At 36.4% G+C, this 23,629-nt stretch overlaps 1 protein-coding gene across 15 annotated transcripts in view; it reads left to right on the top strand.

Moving 5' to 3' along the window:
• The window catches only part of LOC129763160 (elongation of very long chain fatty acids protein AAEL008004), a 213,991-nt gene that overhangs the window by 177,288 nt on the left and 13,074 nt on the right, over nucleotides 1-23,629 (top strand). For 14 of the 15 annotated variants that reach the window (XM_055762074.1, XM_055762033.1, XM_055762025.1 and 11 more), the window contains 4 exons: nucleotides 2,371-2,478; nucleotides 9,631-9,714; nucleotides 11,454-11,510; nucleotides 20,548-20,653. In XM_055762074.1, the coding sequence (XP_055618049.1) occupies nucleotides 2,371-2,478; nucleotides 9,631-9,714; nucleotides 11,454-11,510; nucleotides 20,548-20,653 (355 nt within the window). Of the gene's footprint in view, nucleotides 1-2,370; nucleotides 2,479-8,284; nucleotides 8,366-9,630; nucleotides 9,715-11,453; nucleotides 11,511-20,547; nucleotides 20,654-23,629 lie in introns of all 15 variants that reach the window. The other variant, XM_055762084.1, reaches the window with a different exon arrangement.

Here is a 23,629-nt window from a genome sequence, read left to right as displayed (position 1 = left end):
TGTGCGGTAGATAGGGATCGCATAAGAAAAGTTTTTCCCCAGAAAATAAATCAAATTCACGCCATTCACCGATCAATTTCCTTTTGTTTCTCTACTTTGCGATGGGACACTTTGCCTTTTCGGTTGCGCGTGGCTGTTTCGTGCTTTTAGTTGCATGTCTAAACGTGTTGCTGTTAGAAATCATGTCATGCATAAACGTAAAAATTTGACATTTTACATAATTTATGATATAAAAATAGTGAACAGTGTGTTAAGTAACGGTACAGAGCTCAATTTTTGGAACCCCATTTCCTTCTAATCGCTTTGCAAGTAGAGCCAGCTTGCAACTGTCAAACTACCGTTCCGAAGTGCGATCCGAACCGATTCAGGATCGAGATGAAGAATTGAAGGTGGGAAGATTCACGGGTTTTGGTTGTGTTAAACTTTGATTGTATTAGTAGCCTGGAAGATTGGAAATTCACATACCAGGCATACCAATTAGTTACTGAAATGTTACAACACTGAGTGTGTCAGCGAATAAATTTGAAAGAGGATATACAGAAACTAATTACATATTTCCAAAATATATTTTTCGCATTATAAAAAAACAGAGCATGTCACAAACTAAAATGTTTATTTTTTTCTTTGATTTCTTCTTATATCAGAAATAGTATTCTATTGTCTACTATGTTTGGATTTTAGAGCAACTTCATGGAAGTTTTTCTCTTGTCAGCAATTGTAATTACTTTTTTCACAATTAGGGTGTTGAACACTTCATTCGTCTAAAACTAAGACATAAGCGGAAAATTTTTCGTCTCAATCTAGGTCATATTTTTCAAGTGCATTTTACATGAAAAGCTTGCAACCTTTTTTCCCATCCACTGTCAAATGTTTCTCCGTTAAAGGAACAAAATATTCTGTGACTCTGAATTTGTTCATTTACGTTTTTGGTCGACGAACAAGAAGAAAAATTGAATTGAAATTATGTTTAGAATAGCTCAATAATACTGAAATTTCAGTTTCTGCTAAATTGTCAGTTGGGTTTTTATGATTTTGAACGCTAACATTGATTTAAGAAAAAAAATTGTTCGTTCATTTCATCTGCTTATTTTTACTTTTAATAACAACACTTTTCTTATGTAGTGGACTATTATAAGAAAAGTAACATGCATAAACAAAATCTGTGACGTCACAGATTTAAAAATCTTCCCACCTTTCATTTTCCATCTCGATTCAGGATGGTGCTATGAATGATGCTAAGATCGTTACACACTTAGAAATAATGGTATACATATTTTTTTTGTAAATTTAGTGATGCAGATAGAATCAAATAGGTTGTCAAAAAATCCAATAGAATTGTCAAATGAGATCCAATAAAAGTGTTACTTTTCTCACAATAATCGACTATCCAGAGAAAGTATTATTATTAAAGACTAAAATAATCGAATTAATAAAAATGAACGAACTAATTTTGGCAGATACTGACATTTTGGCAGATACTGAAATATCAGTATCTAAGTTTCTCTGAAGTTAAATATAATTCAATTTCATTTCTCGCCAAATGTTAGTTTTCATTATTCTGAACACTAGAATTATATTATTAAGACAGGATATGGAAAAAAGGTGCAAGAAATATTTTCTCAAGCAAAAGGCACATGAAAAATAAATTTGATTGACTCCGCACCACCTTCTACCACCGCACTATCAATTATTTTTCATTTTCTAATTTTTTGTCGGACGAATTATTCGTACCTATTATGAGGTAAAAAAACAGGTAAACAAATGTCAAACCGGCAGTATAAGCCGTCGGTTCAACGTTGGTTTAACATATACCCCAAACTTGTTTGAAAATAATTGAAAATAATTTATCTTTATGTATTGTTGCTATGCGCAAAGTTACCAATACCGTGTAGTAAAATGTATCAACGTGATCGAGTAAAAGATCGGGTTTAGCAGCGAATCCAATGAATGAGATAAGGAGGATGCAAAAAGTTAAATAACATCGCTTTCGCTGTTCACCTTGAAAAATAATTCAACCGTACTGTGCGCGCATGTGTGCGTTCGACGGAGAAGTTGATATTTCAATCGAACCGCTGGAAGAGGAAAGTGACTTTTCACCGCTATTGTGAGGTAATCTTTTTGCACGCTTTTCGAGCATCACTGCGGTGGTTATGATTGTACGAAAGGGGAGGAACGATTATTTGTAGCTAATAGGGGTTAGCGTAGCGACGGAAAAAGTGGTTTAAGGTCGGACACAACTAGTTTCACCTTAACCGATATTGGCGCAGAGTACCGCCCGAGGCATGAACCGCTGTCCGGTCCGGCGAGGAATGTTTCGTTGCGTTTCATGAAGTTACTTACTTTTTCCTCTTTCTCTTTTCTCCCCCGCAGGTCCTGGGCCCAAGGCTTATGGAGAACCGCAAACCATTCCAGCTGAGACACACCCTCATACTCTACAACTTCGTGCAAGTCGTGTTCAGTGCCTGGTTGTTCTACGAGGTATTTATGCCGCTCGGGGTCTGGTCTCGGATTAATCACTAATCAACCACTTACTTCCCTTAAACATTTCGGAAACAAGCGAACCACGCCGAACAAGACGCCACGACTGAATGTTCTCTTTCTCCGGACAAGAAGATGATGCTCCCGAATCCTTCACCCTCCCACCATTTGCCCCAAACCTTAATATTATAACGGCTAGGCTCATTATATCCTAGAAGCTTTATTTTGTCTCATTTCTCCCTGATTGGTTATTTTTTTCACTCTTGGAGATCCGATCGGGATTCGCTGCCAATCACACACTGTTTACGGCTATTATTACCATCATTAATCACCTAGAGGCGTCTTAGTTAAGAAGTACTTTCAAGGTGAATTCATCGGTCCAGTAATTCATCGGTTGCTGGAACTGAAACCTTCAACTCACTCACCTTTCAATCGCCGGCGCCTCCCCGAAGATCGAAACAAACAATGCGATGCAATGTAAGCGACATATCCAAGATATACCTTTCACTATTTCTCGGTGGCTTCCGGGGATTGCAGAGATTGAGATTGCATTGCGAATGCAGGAACGGTGTTCGAGTTGGGCGATGTTTGTGTAGGAAGTGTGAACCGTAGCTCGCAAGCTTTTCGCGTTCAAGAGTCGGGAATGATAGGAAATAATCGGCATATTACACTACATGCATTGATTTCCTCCAGCATCTGGATGAGAAATCAATCAACTCTGGGTCCATTGTGTATACTGAAAAAGTTGCCCTGGACTGAGTTTTGAGAAGGTTATGTTGATTAATCTATGATCACGATGATTCATCGTGAAGAAATCTTCAAAATATAAATAAAATCCATACCCGGAAACTAAAGCCTGGAAGCCAAGTCTTAATGTAGAATTGAAAATTAGTTCGCCTCAAGCATCTAAGTTACCCTAAATCCTTGAAATCCCAAATCAATAATTTTAATCTATAATTTACAATTTGAAGTACAAATTTTCAATTCTCTCTGGCAAAGGTGTATGGAATCTAAAATCTAAAATCTAGACTCCGCACCTGAAACGTGAAAAAGTAATCATTAATCAATAATTCAGAAACTTACATTTGGGATCCGAGATTTGCAATCCAGAATCGAAATATGCACAGAGATTTTGAATTCAAAATCAGTCTTCTAAGAAATAGGATTCAAAATCAGTAATACTCAATTCGATCCTTAATCTGTAAATGCGGAAATGAACTGCATTTACATTGGAATTGCAAATTGATGAGGAACTTGCATTCAGTGTTCGAATCTGAATTTAGAATCGGGAGTCTAAAGTCTTTAATTATAATCTAGAGACAGAAAATATTGTAAGTTTTGTCTCTAGATTATAATTATAGAGTTTAGACACCCGATTCAGAATTAAGATTCGAAGACTAAATTTCAGTTCCTCTCAAAATTGCAACGTGCGATTTTTTTTTAATTTTTCAAATTAAAACGATATTTTCAAAAAATTTAAAATCGGAAATATTAATTAGATCAGGAATCAGAAGGCTAAATAATTCAAAGATTCAAAAAAATAAAAATTAAAAAATCAAAAAATTCATGAATGTTATAAAAAAAACATGAATAAAAACATTATAAAAATGCAAAAATCCAAGCGCAAAAACTTCAAAAAAATCAAAATCCCAAAACCCAAAATTAAAAAAAATTAGATTCCTACAATCCCAAAATCTAGACACATAAAATTGAGAAACAAGCAAAAAAAACCTAAAATTCTAAATCCAAAAGTTCAGTAACCAAAAATCTAAAAATCTCATATCTATAGCGATATTTTAAGAAAATCGGAAATCGGAAATATTAATTAGACCAGGAATCAGAACACCGAATTCGGGAAATTAAGATTCAAAAATCTGAATTTCCAAATTTGTAATCTAGAGCTAAAACAGGTATTTGAATTCAGAATCCTCTGAATTTTCAAATCTATAATCTGATACTGAAATTTGAAAGTACAAAAATTAAGGTATACAGTTTCAAATGTAGAATCCTGAAAAAAATTACAAAATAAATAATTCAAAATTCAAAGGTTTAAAAAAAAATTAAAATTCAAGAAATTAGAAAAAAAATAATACATAAATCGAAACATTTTTATAGAACGTCCGAAAGTTCAAAAATTTGATCATTTAAGCAAACATCCAAACTCAAAAACTCAAAAAAAATCCCAAAACCCAAAAATAAAAATAAAACGAAAATCAAAAAAAAAAATAAAAATTCCTTCTGTCCAAAAATCTAGACATTTAAAAATGATAAAGAGGCAAGAATTCTGAAATCGAAAACTTCAGAAATAAAAAAACTCAAAAATTCTAATATCTCAAATCGGGAACAATATTTAAAAAAAACTACGGAAATTGGAAATCAGAAAAATTTATTAGACCAGAAATCAGAAAACTAAATAAATAATTTGGGATATAAGGATTCATAAATCTTAGAAATTCATTTGTGATCTACAACTTAAACAGGTATTTGAGTTTAGAATCATCTGGATTTTCAAATCAAGAATTTGAATTGAAAGTACAAATATTAGGTATACAATTACGAATATTGAATGCTGAAAAAAATGTACAAAACAAATAGTTCAACAATCCAAAAACGCAGAAGTTCAAAGATTCAAAAAATAACAATTCTGAAGTCTTAAAAATTCTAAAACCCACAAGTTTGTGGATACAAAAGTCTGAAAATCCAATAATTCAAAAATCAAAACATGTTGAGAGGCAAAATTTGAAAAATTTAAAAAATTCAATCATCCTAAAATCCCAGATTCCAAAAGTTCAAAAATAGAAATATCCTGAATTTCAAAAATACAATAATCCAAAATTCAAAAAGCCAAAAAATCCAAAAACCCAACTGTTTAAAGCTATTCGAAGATCAAAAAAACTAAAAATCTAGAAATCCAAAAAATGCAAAGAATTCGAAATTATATTCACCCACAAATTTGAATATCCAAAAATCCAAAAAAAAAACAACAATGAAAAAATAAAAAAGTTTCAGGATTTTGAATCCATTAAGAATCCAAAAGTCCAAAAATCCAAAAATTTTCATTAACTCGTTCAGAAACCCGCAAATCGAGAATCCAAAAATTGTGAAATCCAAACATTCTAAAATCTAACATTCTCAAAACCAAAAAATCTAAGAATCCAAAAATCCTGACATCCAGAAATCCTATAGTCCTGAAATTCAAATATGCAAAAATCCAAAAACTCTAAGATTCAATGATTCTAAAATCCAAGAATCCCGGAATCCAAAGATGTAAAAATCGAAAGATCCAGAAATCGAATAACCCGAAAATCTGAAATCCGAAAATCCAATGATCTACAAATCCAAAAATCTCAACGATCTGAAATACCGAAATTCTTAAGTACTGCAATCCTTCACTAAAAGTAAAAAAAAAATACAAAACAAAGGATAGAAATCCCAAAATTCGAAAATCAGAAAATCTAAAAATTCCAAAAGCTGCAAAAATCCAATAATTCCATTTTTTTAAACTAAGATTCATTTTTTTTTTAATTTTGAAATTGTCAAACTGAAAAGTCTGAAAACTTTAAAATCCAATAATAGAAAAAAAATACAGAAGTTAATAAATTCAAAAATTCAACATTTTTTTTTCAACTTTTCATAACTCCAAAATTTTTGAAATTGACAAACTCACGAAATAGAATAATTGAAAATTAATTTATTTGTAAATTTGAAAGTTTAAAATAATCTAAAAATTAAAACATTTAAAATCTTAAATAATAAAAGATAAAAAAACAAGTAAAAAGAAAATCGAACAAAATTAGAAAAATTGAAAAAAAAAAAAGCAAGGCATGTCACAAAAGTATTTGATTGGGAAAAAGCGCATTCAACCATAAAGTATCCTCCAACTGATGGTTCTTTTAGGAGATTTTCTATATTTTATTCTGACATCTTTTACTTATTGGGAATCGTTTGACTCACACACCAGAACGTGGAAAAACGTGTTTGCAGTGAGTCAAAACATTGTCACGTCACGCTGAAATGGGTCATATAAAACAAAGAAAAAATGAAAAAATTATTAAATTATATATAGTGAAAATTAAATACTGTATATAATCGGTATGAGTAATTAAAATTTATTTAAAAAGCAATAAAAACAAAAAAAATCATAATGATTTTTTTTAATTTAAAATTAAAACTTTAAAAAACATAAAATGAAAGTATTAAAAAACAAAGAATCAAAACATAATAGAAATAAATCATAATAGAAATATATATATATATCAAATATCTTGAAATTTTAAAAATTCAATACATTAGAGATTCAACATACGAAGCATTAAAACATCTAAAACACACTATCAGATCCATCGAAAATTCAAAAATATACAAACAAAAATTTTAAAATCCTAAAATTTTAAAAATCCAAAGCGTTCGAAATTCAAAACATATGAAACATTTAAAACATCTGACATACAAAATCTGATTAATCGAAAATAAAAAATTCAAATATTCAAAATCTACAAATTTAAAATACAAACATTTGAAATTTATACATTCACCCGAGAATGTATAGTTCGAAATAAAGTCAAAAATTTTAAAAAATACAAAAAAATCTAAAATCTAAAAAAATCAATAACAAAAATCTAAGGATTATAAAATTTAGAAGCTTTAGAGCCTAATAGATTTTACAACACCCAAAACTGAGAAATTCAAGAAAATAAAAAAAAGCCTCAGTCCTCAAATATCAAATACGGAATTTAGTTCTGAATCGGAATCGGAGATTTGAGCTTGCATTTTAGATCGAAACTAGAATCCTGAATGAGTTGAAAGAAAATGCATTTTTCTAATCTCTAAGCCTTGTAATTTTGAACTTCGAGGCTGCAACACTGATTCATTAAGTTGGAGATTCCTCGTCTGGAAATATGCAATTCCCGCGACCTGGAATTCTGACTCTTCTGTTTGATGTTCTAAATCTAGAATTTGGAACTTATCTGAAATCTGGAATCTAGAATTAAGAATATGAATCTGAATCGGGTTCATGAGATTGATATTCACAAATTGGATCCCGAATTTAATTTACAGATTGCAGACAATCAGGAAATCGGTATTCTACAATATGGAACTCCGAATCTGGTCCAAAAATCCAAAATGTAGAATTCGCAATGTGGAATTATAATCGTGAATTTAAATATTGAGTTTTCACTTACTAATCCTGAATATGTATTTTGGATCACACATTAAGCACCTCAATCTGAGATACAAATTAACCCTTCGAACATTAATTCAACGAAACTTCGAGGCTCGAACACCGTGCCTATCAGGGTTCATTTGAGTACTTCATCGAGATCGATCGGTACACTCAGTCATCTCCCAACACCTTATTACTCCCCTCCCCGCCCACGAACCAATCCCCAACACTGTCGACTGTCGGAGCAAGAGAAGACCGTGCTCACGAATTTTACCCACACGACCTTCCTTTCACTTTTTGACCGTAGCTGTTGTTTACAAGTCGCGAAAGACTGCGGCACAATGAACTCACGTTCCGCCGGACTTCAAAGAACGCTCTGTGACCGTGTGCATAACTTAGGGAAGAGATCAACAGCCGGCCTTCCGGCTCGTGTCTTGTGTTCGGTTCATTAATCTTCACCTTTGCCGCGCACGATCCGCGATTCATAACGAAACCGGAAATCGAAAATAAGATTGAAACTAGTGCATTGATATTTGCATTTTGTTTTTCGATTTGGCTTAATTGCAACTCTTTTTGCATGCACAAATATTTATATGGTTTCTCATTTTCCCACCCATGTGATTTATTCCTACGTATCTCTAGTGTCTGATGGGAGGTTGGTGGGGCGAGTACAGCTTCCGGTGCCAACCAGTGGACCACGGTACGACCGGTCGAGCGATGAGAGTAAGTTTGACAACAAGTGCCACCGTACAACGTATTTCAACATCCCTTCCCCAATATCAGAACGGAGTACCCTTCGCCCCCACCTCTCGACACTACCCAACTCTTCGTTGAATGTTCTCTCTGTTCCAAATCTTTTATTTCGTATCTCATCCCGAGACAGAATATTAGCGATCGTAGCGCATTTTACTAAACCACTACCAGCGATTCACCCCCGAAACTATGACATTCGGAAGGTATCGGAAGGGTATCACAAGGTGTTAGAGATCCCAACGGCAGTCCCGGAAGGGAGACGGAAATAGAAACATCCGCAGACCGAGCGCAAGGCTACGCAAACCCTGGTACAAACTGGACCGTAGCCACCATTGGTGGAAAACTTACACTAGCGTCTAAACTTTACATTACATTTTCACTAATCCTCACGCAAAAAAAAAACAAATATATTCCTAGTCTAATCCGGAGGGAAGCAGTCGAAAACTATCAATGGCCCGATGGAGAAGCCCAAGGGCCAAATCCCAACCACAAACCTAGCGCTAGAACCTAGGCTTGGGGATCCGCTGTTACCACTCCCTGAGTACAGAGTGTGCGTGTGTTTGTTTGTGTGCAGTAGTAATAGTGTGGTACCGAAGATAACTAACAAATATTTGTTCGATTTTCGCAGTTTTTTTATCATTATAAACGAAAGTAGAACCTGATTAGAATTCACACTTACATGTAAATTTGTATGCAAGTTATCATCATTGATTCATTTGATTTTGTCAGAAAAAAGTTTTATCGAAAGTAGTCGCTATTTGCTAGTGAATCAGTTCATCTAGATTTTTTTTGTAAACAATTATTAACACAAAAGGGTAAGTAATTATGTGGATTTAGCACGTTGTGAGTGATGTTGAGGATTCGGTTTCATCAGCTATTTGTAAAAAAATGTGTATAAGTTTTCATCATAACCTGAGCTAAAATATACACCGAAAACAGGAAAAAACTAATCATACTCACGCTGGCTTTCGCGTGTGTTCAAATGAAAAAAAAATTGATGATCTCGGGGATAATTTCTGTAACGATTTCGACCACGACGACTAGACTCGAACGCGATGATTCCCGACCCCACAGAAGTATTTCAGGGCTCAAAGTACACACAGAAATAAGTAGTTTTTGAGGACCAAACCAAAACCACCGGACTGTTACTAGTTTTCGCTTTGTATTAACGCCAACTCCTTCCCCCGTGAGACGGTACTAACTTGGAACTATTCTTTTTCTATTGCAATCCACAGATCGGTGTATCGGGTTGGCTAACGGGACATTATAACTTCCGATGTCAGCCAGTCGACTATAGTAACCACCCTAAAACGTTAAGGGTAGGTTTTAAGAATCACGTTCGCCTAAAGGTCGCCCCAAATAGTCACACTCACACATATACATAAACCCATATCCACTCATTTGCATGTTCGATTCGTTCGGAACGACCTTAGCATAGACAGTTTCATGCCAAAATCAACACTTAAGTGTTTAGTATCCAGTGAGTGACGTAATGAGTCTGTAGAATCGTTCGAAAACCGACCCTCCGTGGAACCACTTTTGTACAATGTTTTGTGATGTTTGTTTATACTGTGAATGGTAGAAGTCTTAATTGAACGGCACACTTGTTTTCTCTGCAGCACTTTAAGTCATCTTTGTGGAATCATTCACACGCTTATTGTGATTTTGGCATAACCTCAGCTCATCATTGCATCTCATTCGCATCATTTCTAATGCTTTGCACTAACCCGAAAGTGTTAATCATCATTAAAATTATATATTGTACTATTATCGTTTACAGTTTAGTTTCTCACTAACCCCTAGAATTCTAACCTTATAATCGAAAACGAGAGAACGTAACCCTATACTATGTATGTGTCTTGAGTAGCGATACCTTCCCCTGTGTTTAAACAATCCATCTCTATCTGGCTCAGCAATTACGGTTCTTGATGTTGTTGTATTTCATATTTTATTCTCCACACCCGATTAATCATTCATTTATGTGCTTCCTGGTCTCGTCAATCAATAGCATCCCATAACTTCTCCTCTCTGCCTGGTTTAGTATGTATACTAGGGTGTCAATGAATGTATGAGAAAAAATCGACCCTAAATTTTCAAAAAGTTACCCCATTAAAAATGTTTACCGCCTTGAAAAAAACACCCTATGCCAAATTTCAGCTCAATCGGACTCAAGGGATAGTGGCGTAAAGCGGTCAAAGTTTGAGTTCTTTGAAAATCGAAAAATCACCCAAGGGGGGAGTAAAGGAAATCGGGGTTATCGAAAAAAAATGTTTTGATGCCAAATGTCTTAAAATTACATGAAACGTCGAGACACTCTGGGACTCTGGGACTTTTTTTTTTTTTGAATACGAAACGAAAAGTATGGTTTTGGGTGCCAATAAAAATAGTTATCTCGATTTTTCATTCGAAACTTGCTAAGAAATGTTGATTTGCACGATAAGTAATGCTCGACGTGTTATGCAATTTTAAGACAACTGGAATCAATTTTCTTTAATACCCTGATTTCCGGTGATTTTTCGGTTTTCAAAAAACTCAAAATTTAACGTCTGCTACACCAGTAGATGGAGTCCGAATGAGCTAATATTTTGCACAGGATATATTATCGTGCAAATCAACTTTGACCGCTTTGCGCCACTCTTCCATAAGTCCATAAGGTGTTTTTTCGATGTGGTGAATATTTTGTATAGGGTAACTTTTTGAAATTTTAGTGTCGATTTTTTCCCATACATTCATTGGCACCCTAAAGTATACGTATCCAGGAAAAGTCTCTTCCCACAATGATCCACACAACAACAGAAACAAAAGATTTCGAGTCTAAAAATCCCCCCTCATTTCGTGTTGTGTTGTTTTCCAAAGAATACTTTAGCTGTAAAGACGCCTCAAGCTAAAAATAATCCCAAAGCTATTCTAATGTATTGTTCCTTTTCCCGTTTTTTTTGTTTGTTTTGAAACTGTCTGAACTTAAACGATGCCTGTTCAATCGAATATCACACACACACACACCTCCTCAACCCGAATTGGAACTGTCATCGATGGAACGTTTTGGAACGGATAACAGATGGTACACGCGTGTTGGTGGTATTACTTTTCCAAGTTCACGGAATTCTTCGATACGGTAAGTACAACGATTAATCGAGTGTGCATTACGGTCTGCCAGCCGAAATTCCATTCTCGCGGTTGACTTCAGTGAGTTTACTCCAATGACGCGATGGTTATGTTTCTTCTGGCAAATAACGCCTGGATTGTAAGTGCATCCAAAGCAATTTTGGCAATTTAGGTTACCATAAAAAAAAACGGTTTTTTACTATAACTTTTGTATTTAAAATTCTTAATCAAAATTGTCTTCATACGACTTTTAGAGCTTATCAATACCAACATTTGGCGATGCAGAACATGTCAATATCTTAATTCTGCTCAAAGTTTTCACCCAAAAACTCAAGATTTTAATTTTAATTCACTTGAACACAGAAAATAACATAGTTTTGAAAATCATATATTATATAGAGTAAAATTTGTTCTTTAAAATTCCGCCGACAAACATTTTTTATGTTTGCCCCAGAAAGAATGACAAACAAATGAAGGGAACGTATTTTTTGGGAAAAAATATCAATAACTTTGAGTGGAGTTGAGATATTAACATGTTCTGCATCGCAAAATATTTGTAGTAGAAAACCCGAAACGTCTTTCGAAGATAGTCTGCATGTAGAACTTGAAATGTAAAAGTTAGAGCAAAAACACAGTTTTTTTTTCATGGTGATCCTAATGCAACTTAGAAAAAAGGCGCCCTATCGGTTATTTCACGAGATAGAAAAAAAACTTTGTTCTACAAAGATGTCTTAAATAACTGGGGCTACAACATTGTCGGACTTTGTTTACCTCTATCTGTAAAGATGAGAAAGTTATATTTTTTATTTCATCGACAATTTTGGTCACCCTATTTTTGATAACATAAAAATGAGCGCTCTATTATATGTAAAAACTTTGTCGAAGACAGTTCTTGTCTAGAGAATACCTGTCGAGCTCTAAATGCTAATTTCCATTTAAATGCACCTCCTGGACCACTGTGCAGTGGTATAACCGCATTGACGTAGGACTATGGTTGGTTCAGTGATCATTTGTTTGAAGTTGAATCTGAATCAATTCTCAATAAATGGATGAATGAATTTGAAAACGAGAGCGTTACCATTTCCAATAGACAAAATATCTGTCGCATCCAATCAGTCTACATAAATGATGCGTTCATTCATCCTTCCTCACAACACCCACTTGCCGTTTGAGAAATTGTTGAGTAAACGTCGTTTGCCGGGAATTGTCTTTCTTAAGATACATTGTACTCCTAATAATTTGCTGAAAGACGTGATCTTTGACCGATCGTTTATCGCACTCGATTGAAACAAAATAAACTCTTTCGGTTCAAAGTAACTGAAAGTTCTGAGAAGAACTGGATTTGATTTTTTGAAATACCTCGTGCAGTTCTCAGAACCGCTCCGCTCCTTTCGGTGGCATCGGTGATTTGGGTTTTCGTTCAACGGATTTCGATGTCTTAGTTGGTTTTTTCTTTACTACAGCTGTACCGGCAGTAGCAGGAGCTGTAGCTGTTTTCTTCTCTACGGTAGCTCGTTTTCAAAGCTTTGAACTTACACCCCAGTATAGAATTGAAAGACGAAATTTGGCGAAGGACTACGTCTTTGATTTCTACATACAGCCATTCCATGTGATACCGATATACACGGTATGTTAGGGATGAACCAGCCTTTGGCTGAAAATCTCTTTAGTAAAGAAAGAAAAAAAATATATACACGGTAACTTCGATATAACGTACATTTTACTTTCAAAATTGTACGTTTTATCGAATTGTACAGGCAAACCCGTTTTTGTGCGGTCCCTTTTCGCGTGATTCGTCGTTTGTGCGACTCTTTTTGTGCGATTTTTTTATGACATCGCGTCTTGAATCACACAAACTAATCGCTCAAATAATACTATCGCATCTAAACAGTCACACAAATGAGAAATCGCACAAAAAGCAACCGCACAAAAACAGGTTTTACTGTATGTTATATCGACGCATAATAAAGAACACAAAAACGTAGCTTATACTACTTTATTGTGTTGCTGTTTAGGTAAGGTTAGTAAATAATGATGAATAAATTCAACTAGAAGACGAAATCAACCTTTCTCATGATATTTCCCTTCGTACTGTTGATTATAGCTTGATTCATTTAGAATCCGGAATCACAAAACCAGTTGTGTTTCGGGATTGGTTAAAGGTATAAAACTTTATATCAAAAGATAATTTAAATTGTTATTTCAGAAAAAAATATATTAAAAAAAATTCCTTTACACTTTGATACTGTGTATGTTATATCGGAGTTCCCCAGTAGTGGTTCTAAGATTTTCGTGAAAAGCGGTAATTTTGTTCCTTTTCACAAAATTTTAGACCCGTATTTTTTATTTTTTTCATTGGGGTACCTATTTCCATTTTAGAGTGGTCCGAAAGATAATTTTTTTTCACCTTTTTTCCAAAAATTACTCTTTTCAAAAATTCATAACTTCTGAACTAGACCGATTTTGACAATTAACATATCAAATTGAAGCCAATTAAAAATACTACAATTCATGTTTATTTTGCTTTCGTAATTATTGATTTATTTGTTTTTTATTGTTTACATGTTCTCGGGAACCTATATTTTTTATATTTTTTTTCTTGAAAGCTGAGGTTTTTTAACGTAAAATTTTGAACTTTGGACTACTGAACCGGTTCAGATGATCGACATATCAAATTAAAGCAAATGAGCTAGTCTTGTTTGAAAAATATTGCACTTGGAAAAAAAATCGGATTTTGTTTTCGTAATTATTGGCTGTAATTGTTTTTGATGGTTTCGGGACCAAGGGCACCATATTTTTTTTATATTTTTTCTTGAAACCTGAGGTTTTTTCACATAACATATCCGAATATCAGAGAGTTGTTATTTATCGTTTTGAGCTGTGACAATTAATTGGGTAAACAAATAATTCTCAAATAATTAAATTGGAAAAAAAATCATTTCGTTCAATCCATTGTTTGGCCTATTGCGTGTACGATAAAACGTTTTATGTGATAGCATTTACCGGATTGTAAAGGAAAATTGCAAAATTGCGTTACGGAATTTCTTCTCTGATAGAATTATTACATGATCTTCGATGGAAATAAGACTGTGTCCCAACAGAAAATATTAACTATTGCGCGAATCGATTCATTACACATAGCATTGTTTTTACATACAATTTGTGAGTTTTAAAGAAGAAGTACCTTTCCTTTCCCCAGTAGTTGAAAAATACATTCCACATAAATTAGAAAAAGTTCCATCTAATCTAATGATATCAATACCAGGAAATGGATAGCTGTGAAGCTGCCTATGTTTGTTGGGTTCCAGCTAACATTCTATGTTGTTTTTGACGCCAGTGTAAAACTGAACGAAAGATCGAAAGAATGGTTCAAAAGAACTGGTTCACTTAGGTGAATAGTTAGTGACTGTGCCGTTCGTCAAAGTGAACTGCTTTGCTCTATCCATGGTTCTTATCCTTTCTTACTTGTTTTTTTTTCATGACGGAAAGGATGAGTCGTTGCATATTAATAATTATTCTACATTTGTTGATAGCAAAACTTATCAGAATCAATGGAGAGAAGATGACTTGGAAGATGGCGACACCTTATTATCTCCAAAATTTTTACGTAAAGGGTTAAACGTTGATAGAGATTTTATTAGAAAGTTTTTTTGATTCATATCATACTCAATGCATGTATATAATACTGTGTATGTTTCGAAAAGTGAAATGAAAGAACTCAATTCGAGAGCAATCGTTCTCGAAGTCCTACGCCAAGTTTTCGTCCGTGCTCAGACCCATACTTTTTTTTTGCTCGAATTTATACAGGATTCGATTAAATACGATAATCGAGTCCGCTCTGTATATCTTAAAACAACAATTGGTAGTTTACAAAAGCACAAAATAATAGCCTTCGAAAATTTGTTATTTTTTTTCTGTTGAGTATAGTACGAACATGTGGTCGTGAGAAGAATTCAACTAATTTTGTTGTCAAATCAACTACAAACACTGCAGCTCATAAATATTTTTTGTCCCGATTCCTTCAATAGTTCTTTTTTCTTGTTTGGTCTTGTGAAGGTTTCTATCGATTTCGAGAATGTAATTTTAGAGCATTAAACATTCAGTTTCAATTTGGGTTTTTATGTCGATTATTTTTCACAAGATAGACAAAAGAAATAAAGCACTCGCCAATGATTGATGGCTATCGCGTGGTGTACCCACTCGTAGCGCCAACTGTCCTCGCTTCAAATTGCTTTTTTCAAGAAGGCATTAAACCCACAGAGCCCAATCGCCGCCACAACAAAACTTGGCTACACATGATATAGAGGAGATGTGTCTAAAACGCGCCTGCCGGGCAATTTGATCCGCCTGATTTTTTCGTAAACCAGCAAGAATAGAAATGCAATGGTGATAGGTAATTGTGCTAGTCAATGATTGAATCCTACCATGCAAGTTTTACATTTGTAACATGCTTTAAAAAAATAAGAAAAATAATTTTCTTTAGAAGCGATTTTCGATGTAACACATCATTTCACATCATGTCACCGATAGAGGCGATAACTGTGAGTCATTTTTATTGAGTCGAGTTCCGAGTGGTCGAGTGGATATCTCAGATGAATAAAACGATAAGAAAGGATTCATTTTCTTCTCAATTTGATATTTTTCGCATCAGCTTAGCATTGGGCAGTACGGCATACTCTCGATCGGGGCAATTTGCTCGCTTTCGGCCGGATAACATTCTCACGAGAGAAATAGCTGGTATGTGAGGGATGCCAGATATTTTTTTCAAATATCTCTGCATGACACGAATAATTGGGCCTGATTCTCGAATACACTTCACGGTGGAAACGAAATAAACGGCACGCCTTTGAGCTACGTTTTACGAGTAAGTGAAGTGTCGAAGATAATAATGAGTTTTCAGGCAGAATGAGCATTTTTCAGTTAAAAATCATTAATGAAAATTAACTTCTTCGTATAAAACTGGTGTTCAATGTGAATGGAAAACTTTGTTTTTTTTTTCATGTGGTATAATAATCTAATACAAAAAAAAATTCTGAAGATAATTTGATAATATAATGATAAGTTTTAGGGGGAAACTAATTTCATATCCGGATATCGACACCGTACCGTTGTCATCGCGATTACATTTCACTTCGTTTCCACCGTGAAATGTACTTGAGAATCAGGCCCATTGTCTTCAAATACAGTAAAACCCCGATCATCCGCGGCATAGTCTGGCTAGGTCACCGCGGATCATGAAAATCGCGGATAACGCAATAGATGACTAAAAAAAGAGATGCAAACACAAAAAAAATTTATCATGATAACTATGTTTTATCAACACAGAAATCATTGAACTACTTATCTGTAAGGTCGTGAACACTAGTGGTCAGATAATGTGAAAGCTATCATGAAAATAAAAGCGCAAAAGCCCACCACTCTCTGATAAGTTCCGGGAAAGTCCATAGAAATAGTATGGAACTTGCTCTCGTGGATTAACCACACCGCGCATCATCCGCTGGCGGATGCTCGGGGTTCCATTGTATAATCATAATGAACAAAAATGAGCAAAATCATCACGATACTTCTAAATCATGCTCGATAAATCACACAAACAATTGTTTTCACATACTTTGAAATGACCTCAATATGTTTTCACAAAATTAAATGTCTTCAAAACGAAAACATGTCTTCACATCTGGCATCTATATTATGTGCTCAGAGAAATTAGGAAAAAAAAGAGCGCGGACTGGAGAATTAATGCACAAATACTGGGAGAATACGCTCACCGGAGCGGAGTTTCCTCTCTTCGCTGGTGGGCATGAAGTGAATAGATTGATGGAATCTCTCATTCATACTAGCTGTTTCCCAGAGCCTTATAGTCTCTGAGAGAAACAGCTTGTGAGCATATTATACTTCTGCTGGGCCATTTAAAGCGGACCTTACACGGTCAAATTTATTGACAATATGATGACATTTGAGAGCATAATGACAGCTGAAAATGGCCGACAACTCAGAAATCCGGATTTTCTGATTTTCGGGCATCAATATCGTGACATTTCATATGGATGCATGATGATGACGTTTTACCTCACGGACTTCCAGACTGAGTTGCCAGATTTGCAAGCGGACATTTAATGTTTGTTAGTCTTTTTTGCGATTGCAATTAAAATTTATAAACTTCTGAAATTGTAGGAATCATAAATGAAAGCTTTTGCTTTGGAAAACTGATACAGTAATTTACATTTAATACGACATGCAGAGGAACCACTCAGTGTCGCATTGGAGGCGATTTGAAGATTGAAGATGAGAGTGGTACAGCGTCGACGTCTGGCGGCGAATTTCAATGTGGGGCCATAATTTGGGCCCGAACTCGATGTTTACAAAAATGTCTAACTAAACGTGTCGCATACAGGTCTGTCCAATTAGAAAAATGTCGCATTAAATGTAAATTACTGTACCTAAAATAGCAAAATACAGTACTTTTCGCGATACAAATCAAAACCTCAAAGTAAACTGACAATGTGATGATGAGAGAGTGAATGAAAATTAACAACGTCTTAGGAATTTTTTAACATTGAACTCGGCGCTAGCCAGCGGGGCAGCCACTTTAGTCTAAGTTGTGTGTTTCTTCACACTCCGCTATAAAATTTGGAGAATGAGAAGATCTGGGAAAATCACAGGTGAAAAAACATCACGTGTTAATTCAAGTTACAGTAGAATCCCGATTATCCGCGAATAGTCGGGATGATGTTTAAACATAGAAACTATGTTTTATCAATAGATACAGATACAGATAATCGGGGTTCTACTGTCATAGTCTTATTTATCGAATAAAACACATTTGCTTGCAGATAATATAATTTGCATATATTTTCGCAATCTAAAATAATATGGCATCTCTGAAACTGAAAGGATCAGTCTGTATTTGTGAAGCGAGTATTATGATGTGTTTTTGAGAAGGAAAAACGAGTTTTAAAGTGTAAATTATGAATGAAAATTAACTTTTCCAAATCAAATTAGTATTCTATGTGAATGCAAATCACTTTTTTTCTGCAAGTGGTGAGAAAATCTCATACAAAAATTGTATCTGAAACTGACGTTATATAATAATAATAAATTTTAGTAGGAAAATTTAAAAATTCATAGAAAATAGGTTAAGTTAGAGTTAGGACTACGCGCTTCAACTAATTAAATAATACCAAGTAGATATTTTCATTCAAATTTTACCAATTGAAAATTGCCTTTTAGCCTTCTAATCTGATGGAGAATAGTTTGAATCCCAAACTCGAATGTCGCCACTAGCCATCGCGGATATTTTCGTTGTCACGGGTTGAGGGCGATATTGACCGTGTAAGGTGGCAAAATATTGATTGAAGTTAGATCGGATGTCGAAAGCCTAGCTGTCACGATATTGAAGACACTTATTGTCAATCAGTTTGATCGTGTAAGGTGCGCATAACACCGTATGATTGGAAAATATAAAATGTGGGCGCCTTACAAAGTAAAATTCGTAGTACTTTTGTTATTCAGTATCTAAAATACAGAACGATTACAGATAACTGAGGGTTAACTAATCTACGTACTGACGTAGTTGTTACCTTAATTTTTAAGAGCACGGTGAATCCAATCTCGCTTAGAGGGTGCGTATTACACACTTCTCCTATATATCGCTTCGTTCGGCGTGAGAAACTAATCAATTATTGGCCAGTGTGAGACGCAGGAATTAGCAACAAGGAGTTGAGTCTCGATCAGCGTTCGTGTTGTTGATTCGAATAGGAAGAGCCGCAACACACGCCATTTTTTAGTTCCGTTCGTGCGGAATATATGTGCTCAACTACGCCGCGACTCGCGGAGATCATCGGTAGAGACCTGGAGGGTCTAAATCTGCATCCCATCACTTTTGGGTAGCTGTTCGATTTGTCCTTCACCATAGTGCGGAGGGGCAAGGTTTTTTTTACGACAATGAAGCAAACATTTACGCCGCTAATTCCTCGCCCCTTTTTTTAATCATGCCATGAGGAAGCCAAGCGGACACAAATATTTACACCAATTGGTAAACTTGTTGAAACATCAGCCGTTGACACGGAGTATATGTGTATATGTGTACACAGAAGCCTCCATAAATATCCACAGACTCTCAATAATCTAACAATCGGAGGACACGCGATGAACGCTTTTCTCATCTCTTTTCTTATTCGATTTCTCGGCTGTCCGGTCTATCCGAGATGATGAATATTTGTTTGGTAAATTTAAGTGCTCATTATTGAATTGTTTGTTGATTTTCCCCCTCTCTATAATACCGGATGTGGTGGATAATAATTGATTAATGGAGTGTTTGAGATTTTCTGTCATTATGTTATTGCGAGCCAAAAATGAGTTTACCTTTTATCAGAAAATTTGTAATGATCATCCTAACGATGAGGCACGAACAGAACATGTGTGTTTCCAAGCGCACTTGCTCTCCGCGGTACAAAACTTCCCAATTAGCATATTTGCGCTAGGTCTATCATCATATCACCATCAAACGGCCGGTTGAACGGCATGTAACGCCGATGTAATACAAAACCCCACTTCCGCTCGGTAGCTCCTCCTGCCCACTCGCGAGTGTACGCGCGTGTGTATCAATTTATTACTTTGGAGCCTATCTAATGCCCGAGACCGGATCAATGTCGGCAAACTGAAGGAATACGCAGGGCCAAGTGCCGCACCGCAACGCCCCAGCGTTTGACAATCTCACAATCAATTAATTGTTGAACATATCATTGCCATGATCAGCTCGGGGTAATTATCGCGACCCGTTTCTAACCGGCGACCAGCGATAATCGTCCATGAACTACGCTATAAACTCCGCATCGGTGTCTGTACACATATGTAGATTGGAATTCTCTGACGTTTCGGGCAATCAATCCCAACAATTAGTAGGCAGATCGATTTATTATTACAACTTCTTCGTCAAACCTGCACTTGCTAGTTCACACTGATTGATCTGGTTTTTTTTTCTTTCACGTTTCTCATCTACCAACGGCTGGCTGGACAACAACAACAACAATCATCACCTCTAATAGTTCTTCTTTGTGATGCGTAAAAAAACTAGTCAAGTGTCGACGCTGCACGTCATCCACCACGGCTGCATGCCAATGTCCGTGTGGTTCGGCGTCAAGTTCACCCCAGGTAAGTGCCTTCTCAGTTAATAATTTTGATTCACGCAAGATATGAACTAAACAGAAAACATAAGTTAGCGCGATAAGTCCGCTCAGACGTTTCACAAAACTACTTGTGAGCACTTACCTCTACCCAGTGGGCTAGAGCCGGAATGGCTTGTGTTGTATCAAAAAGTCGTCTCCATTCAAGTCGGTTCTAAGCTTATTGGCAAGATCTCCGACATCTCACGACGTCTCGCAAGTATTCTTCGATCTGGTCCCCTGAAAAGTACTGAAAAGAAGTCCGGGTCACCACCATGAAGTTATCTCATGGTTGATGTGCCCCCTCCATTCTCCGTCTGTACTCCGCCATAGAGCCGCAGCACCTATCGTCGTTCGTAAACTCCGGATGCGTCCAGGACGAACATTGTGGTCAACAGATTTGATCAATGTTTTGTACAGCGTCATCTTCGTGTAGCGACTCTCAGTATCTTCAGAAGTTGAAGCAGACACTGACACGAACTGAATGCATCGCTGAAGATGATGGTCACCAGTTCAGCGTCATCTACGATGACAATTGGTGGGAAGCTGATGTCGTTCCCTTTGGAGTCTCTAGCCCTCATACACTTCGTGTTTGATGCATTTACCATAAGTTCGATTCGTCTAGCTCTCACTTTCAGTATAGGTATCCTATGACCTGTTGAGAAGCTTAGAAGCAAAAGGTTTCGAAGTCGTGGGCTGTGCCGACAATCTAGTCATAATGGTACGTGGAAAGTTCGACAACATGATATGGAGCAGGATGCAGATGGCCTTAAACCTTACACAATCATGGTGTATCACAGAAGTTCTGAGCATAAATCCCTCAAAAACAACAATTATTCCTTTCATCAAGAAGAAAAACAGCATCTGAAGTCTTTACTTCATGGGATAGAGGAAATAAAATGTAGCGCTTCAGTAAAATATCTAGGTGTAATCCTAGATGCTAAACTAAACTGTGTTACTGAACCTTTTTTGTTCATTGATTACAATGGGATCTAGCTCATAGATTTAGGGTCGTTTCGGATGTGAGACGTTCTAAATCACGACAAATAGTTTTAAGACTAAACTAACCTTAACATTTATTGTTCACATGGATTTTGTTTGTCTCCGGATCCACCCAAGTCGCCACGCCACGTCTTCTACTGCTGCTGCTGTTGCTGGTTCAAGATGTCCTGGATGACTCCTCTGTGCTCCCGTGGCCGAGTGGTTAGCGTCATAACTAACATGCCGGGTGTTCGGGTTCGATTCCCGTTCTGGTCGGGGGAATTTTTCGTCAAAGAAATTTCCTCCGACCTGCACTGTGATCACGCGTATTCTTCTAGAGCTTGCCACTCAGAATGCATTCAAGGCGTGTTATTTGGCATAGAAATCTCTTCTTCTTCTTCTTCAATGGCACTAACGTTCCTAGAGGAACTTCGCCGTCTCAGCGTAGTATTACTTGAGATTTCTATGCCAAATAACACGCCTTGAATGCATTCTGAATGGCAAGCTCTAGAATACGCGTGATCACAGTGCAAGTCGGAGGAAATTTCTTTGACGAAAAATTCCCCCGACCAGAACGGGAATCGAACCCGAACACCCGGCATGTTAGTTATGACGCTAACCACTCGGCCACGGGAGCACAATAGAAATATAAATCGCATAGAAATCTCAACTAAGTACTAATAAAAATGACGCAAGTAATACTACGTTGAGACGGCGAAGTTCCTCTAGGAACGTTAGTGCCATTGAAGAAGAAGAAGAAAGAAGAAGAAGAAGGATGACTCCTCTTCAAGACTTGCCGGTATTCCGGCGGGAAAACTTCTGCTGTCACGCAATGCTGCGCGTGATAACGTCACTAGGCTCTCTCAAACAACTCCATAATTCTTGGGGGTAGACCGTAGCACTTTGAAAACTGTCACACGGCATTCCGTTCACTTGCACGAACGTTTTCTGGGATTTTTCCACAGGAATTTCGATCCCTACTTTCTAGCTCGAGTTACACCGTTAATGCGTGATATAATCACCGGCGAATAATTTCCACAAAACGTGTGGTTTAACAACGTGTTGCCTCTTAGACTCTCGAGGGCCGAATCCAGCTTCTACACGTCATCCAACGTCCTTTTATTCTCTCTCCCATTCCTATTAACTAGACATGGCGGGAACCGGATCCTTGGCTGTGGTGAATATGGCATGGTAGCTTGGGTGACTGGTGGCTGGCTTGGGTGGTAGTTGGTTGAAGTTTTACATTATATAAATGATATTTCGAGTTTACAATTGTATTTTAGTATAAGGTATCGATTGTATTTTTACTACAAATAAAATAGAAATTCTATTTCAAACGAAAAACATTAGTTTGCTACGAACGTTACGAGTGGTGAATACAATAATGAGCCGACTTCATACACAGTAAATACTTTTGTTACCGCACACTGGTAACCACTGGAATGCACACTTAGAATCAATAATCAGTAAGGCCCTATGGGCATGTTCTAAAAAGATAGGCAGAACATGGGCCCTTAAACCTAGAATGGTTATTTGTGTCTAAACTGCCATTGAGCGGTCTGGGAAATTCAATGCCCCATTAGTGTGGAGGCAGTGGTCCCCATGACCAAGTGGTAAGCGTTGCGCTTGCCAAGATCCCATCGGGTTCGATTCCCGTTCGGGTTAGAAATTCTATCGTCATAGATCGTTTTTCTGGCTTGCACTGGTTCAGGGGAACTGTCTAGAGTGTGGTGGGATGATCATTGGGTATTGCCAGTCCCCAAGAAAAGCCACAAAACCCGGAAACAGCTCCTCTAAGCGAATTGACGCCGCTATGAGCGTCTTTGTCCAGTCCTGGTGGTACTCGGGACGTAAAGTAGCAGTATCACGATGGTCATCCTGCGAGATAGTGGGGTTGGTCGCAGGCCTTGCAAGCCGCACCACTAAAAAAAAACACCAAGCAACGAACGATACACAAGAAAATTTGAACCGGACTAATCAACAC

This window comes from Toxorhynchites rutilus, chromosome 1 (assembly GCF_029784135.1).
Source record: "Toxorhynchites rutilus septentrionalis strain SRP chromosome 1, ASM2978413v1, whole genome shotgun sequence".
NCBI lineage: Eukaryota > Metazoa > Arthropoda > Insecta > Diptera > Culicidae > Toxorhynchites > Toxorhynchites rutilus.
The sequence above is the reverse complement of the archived record's forward strand: the minus strand, read 5'-3'. Positions and strand labels throughout refer to the sequence as shown.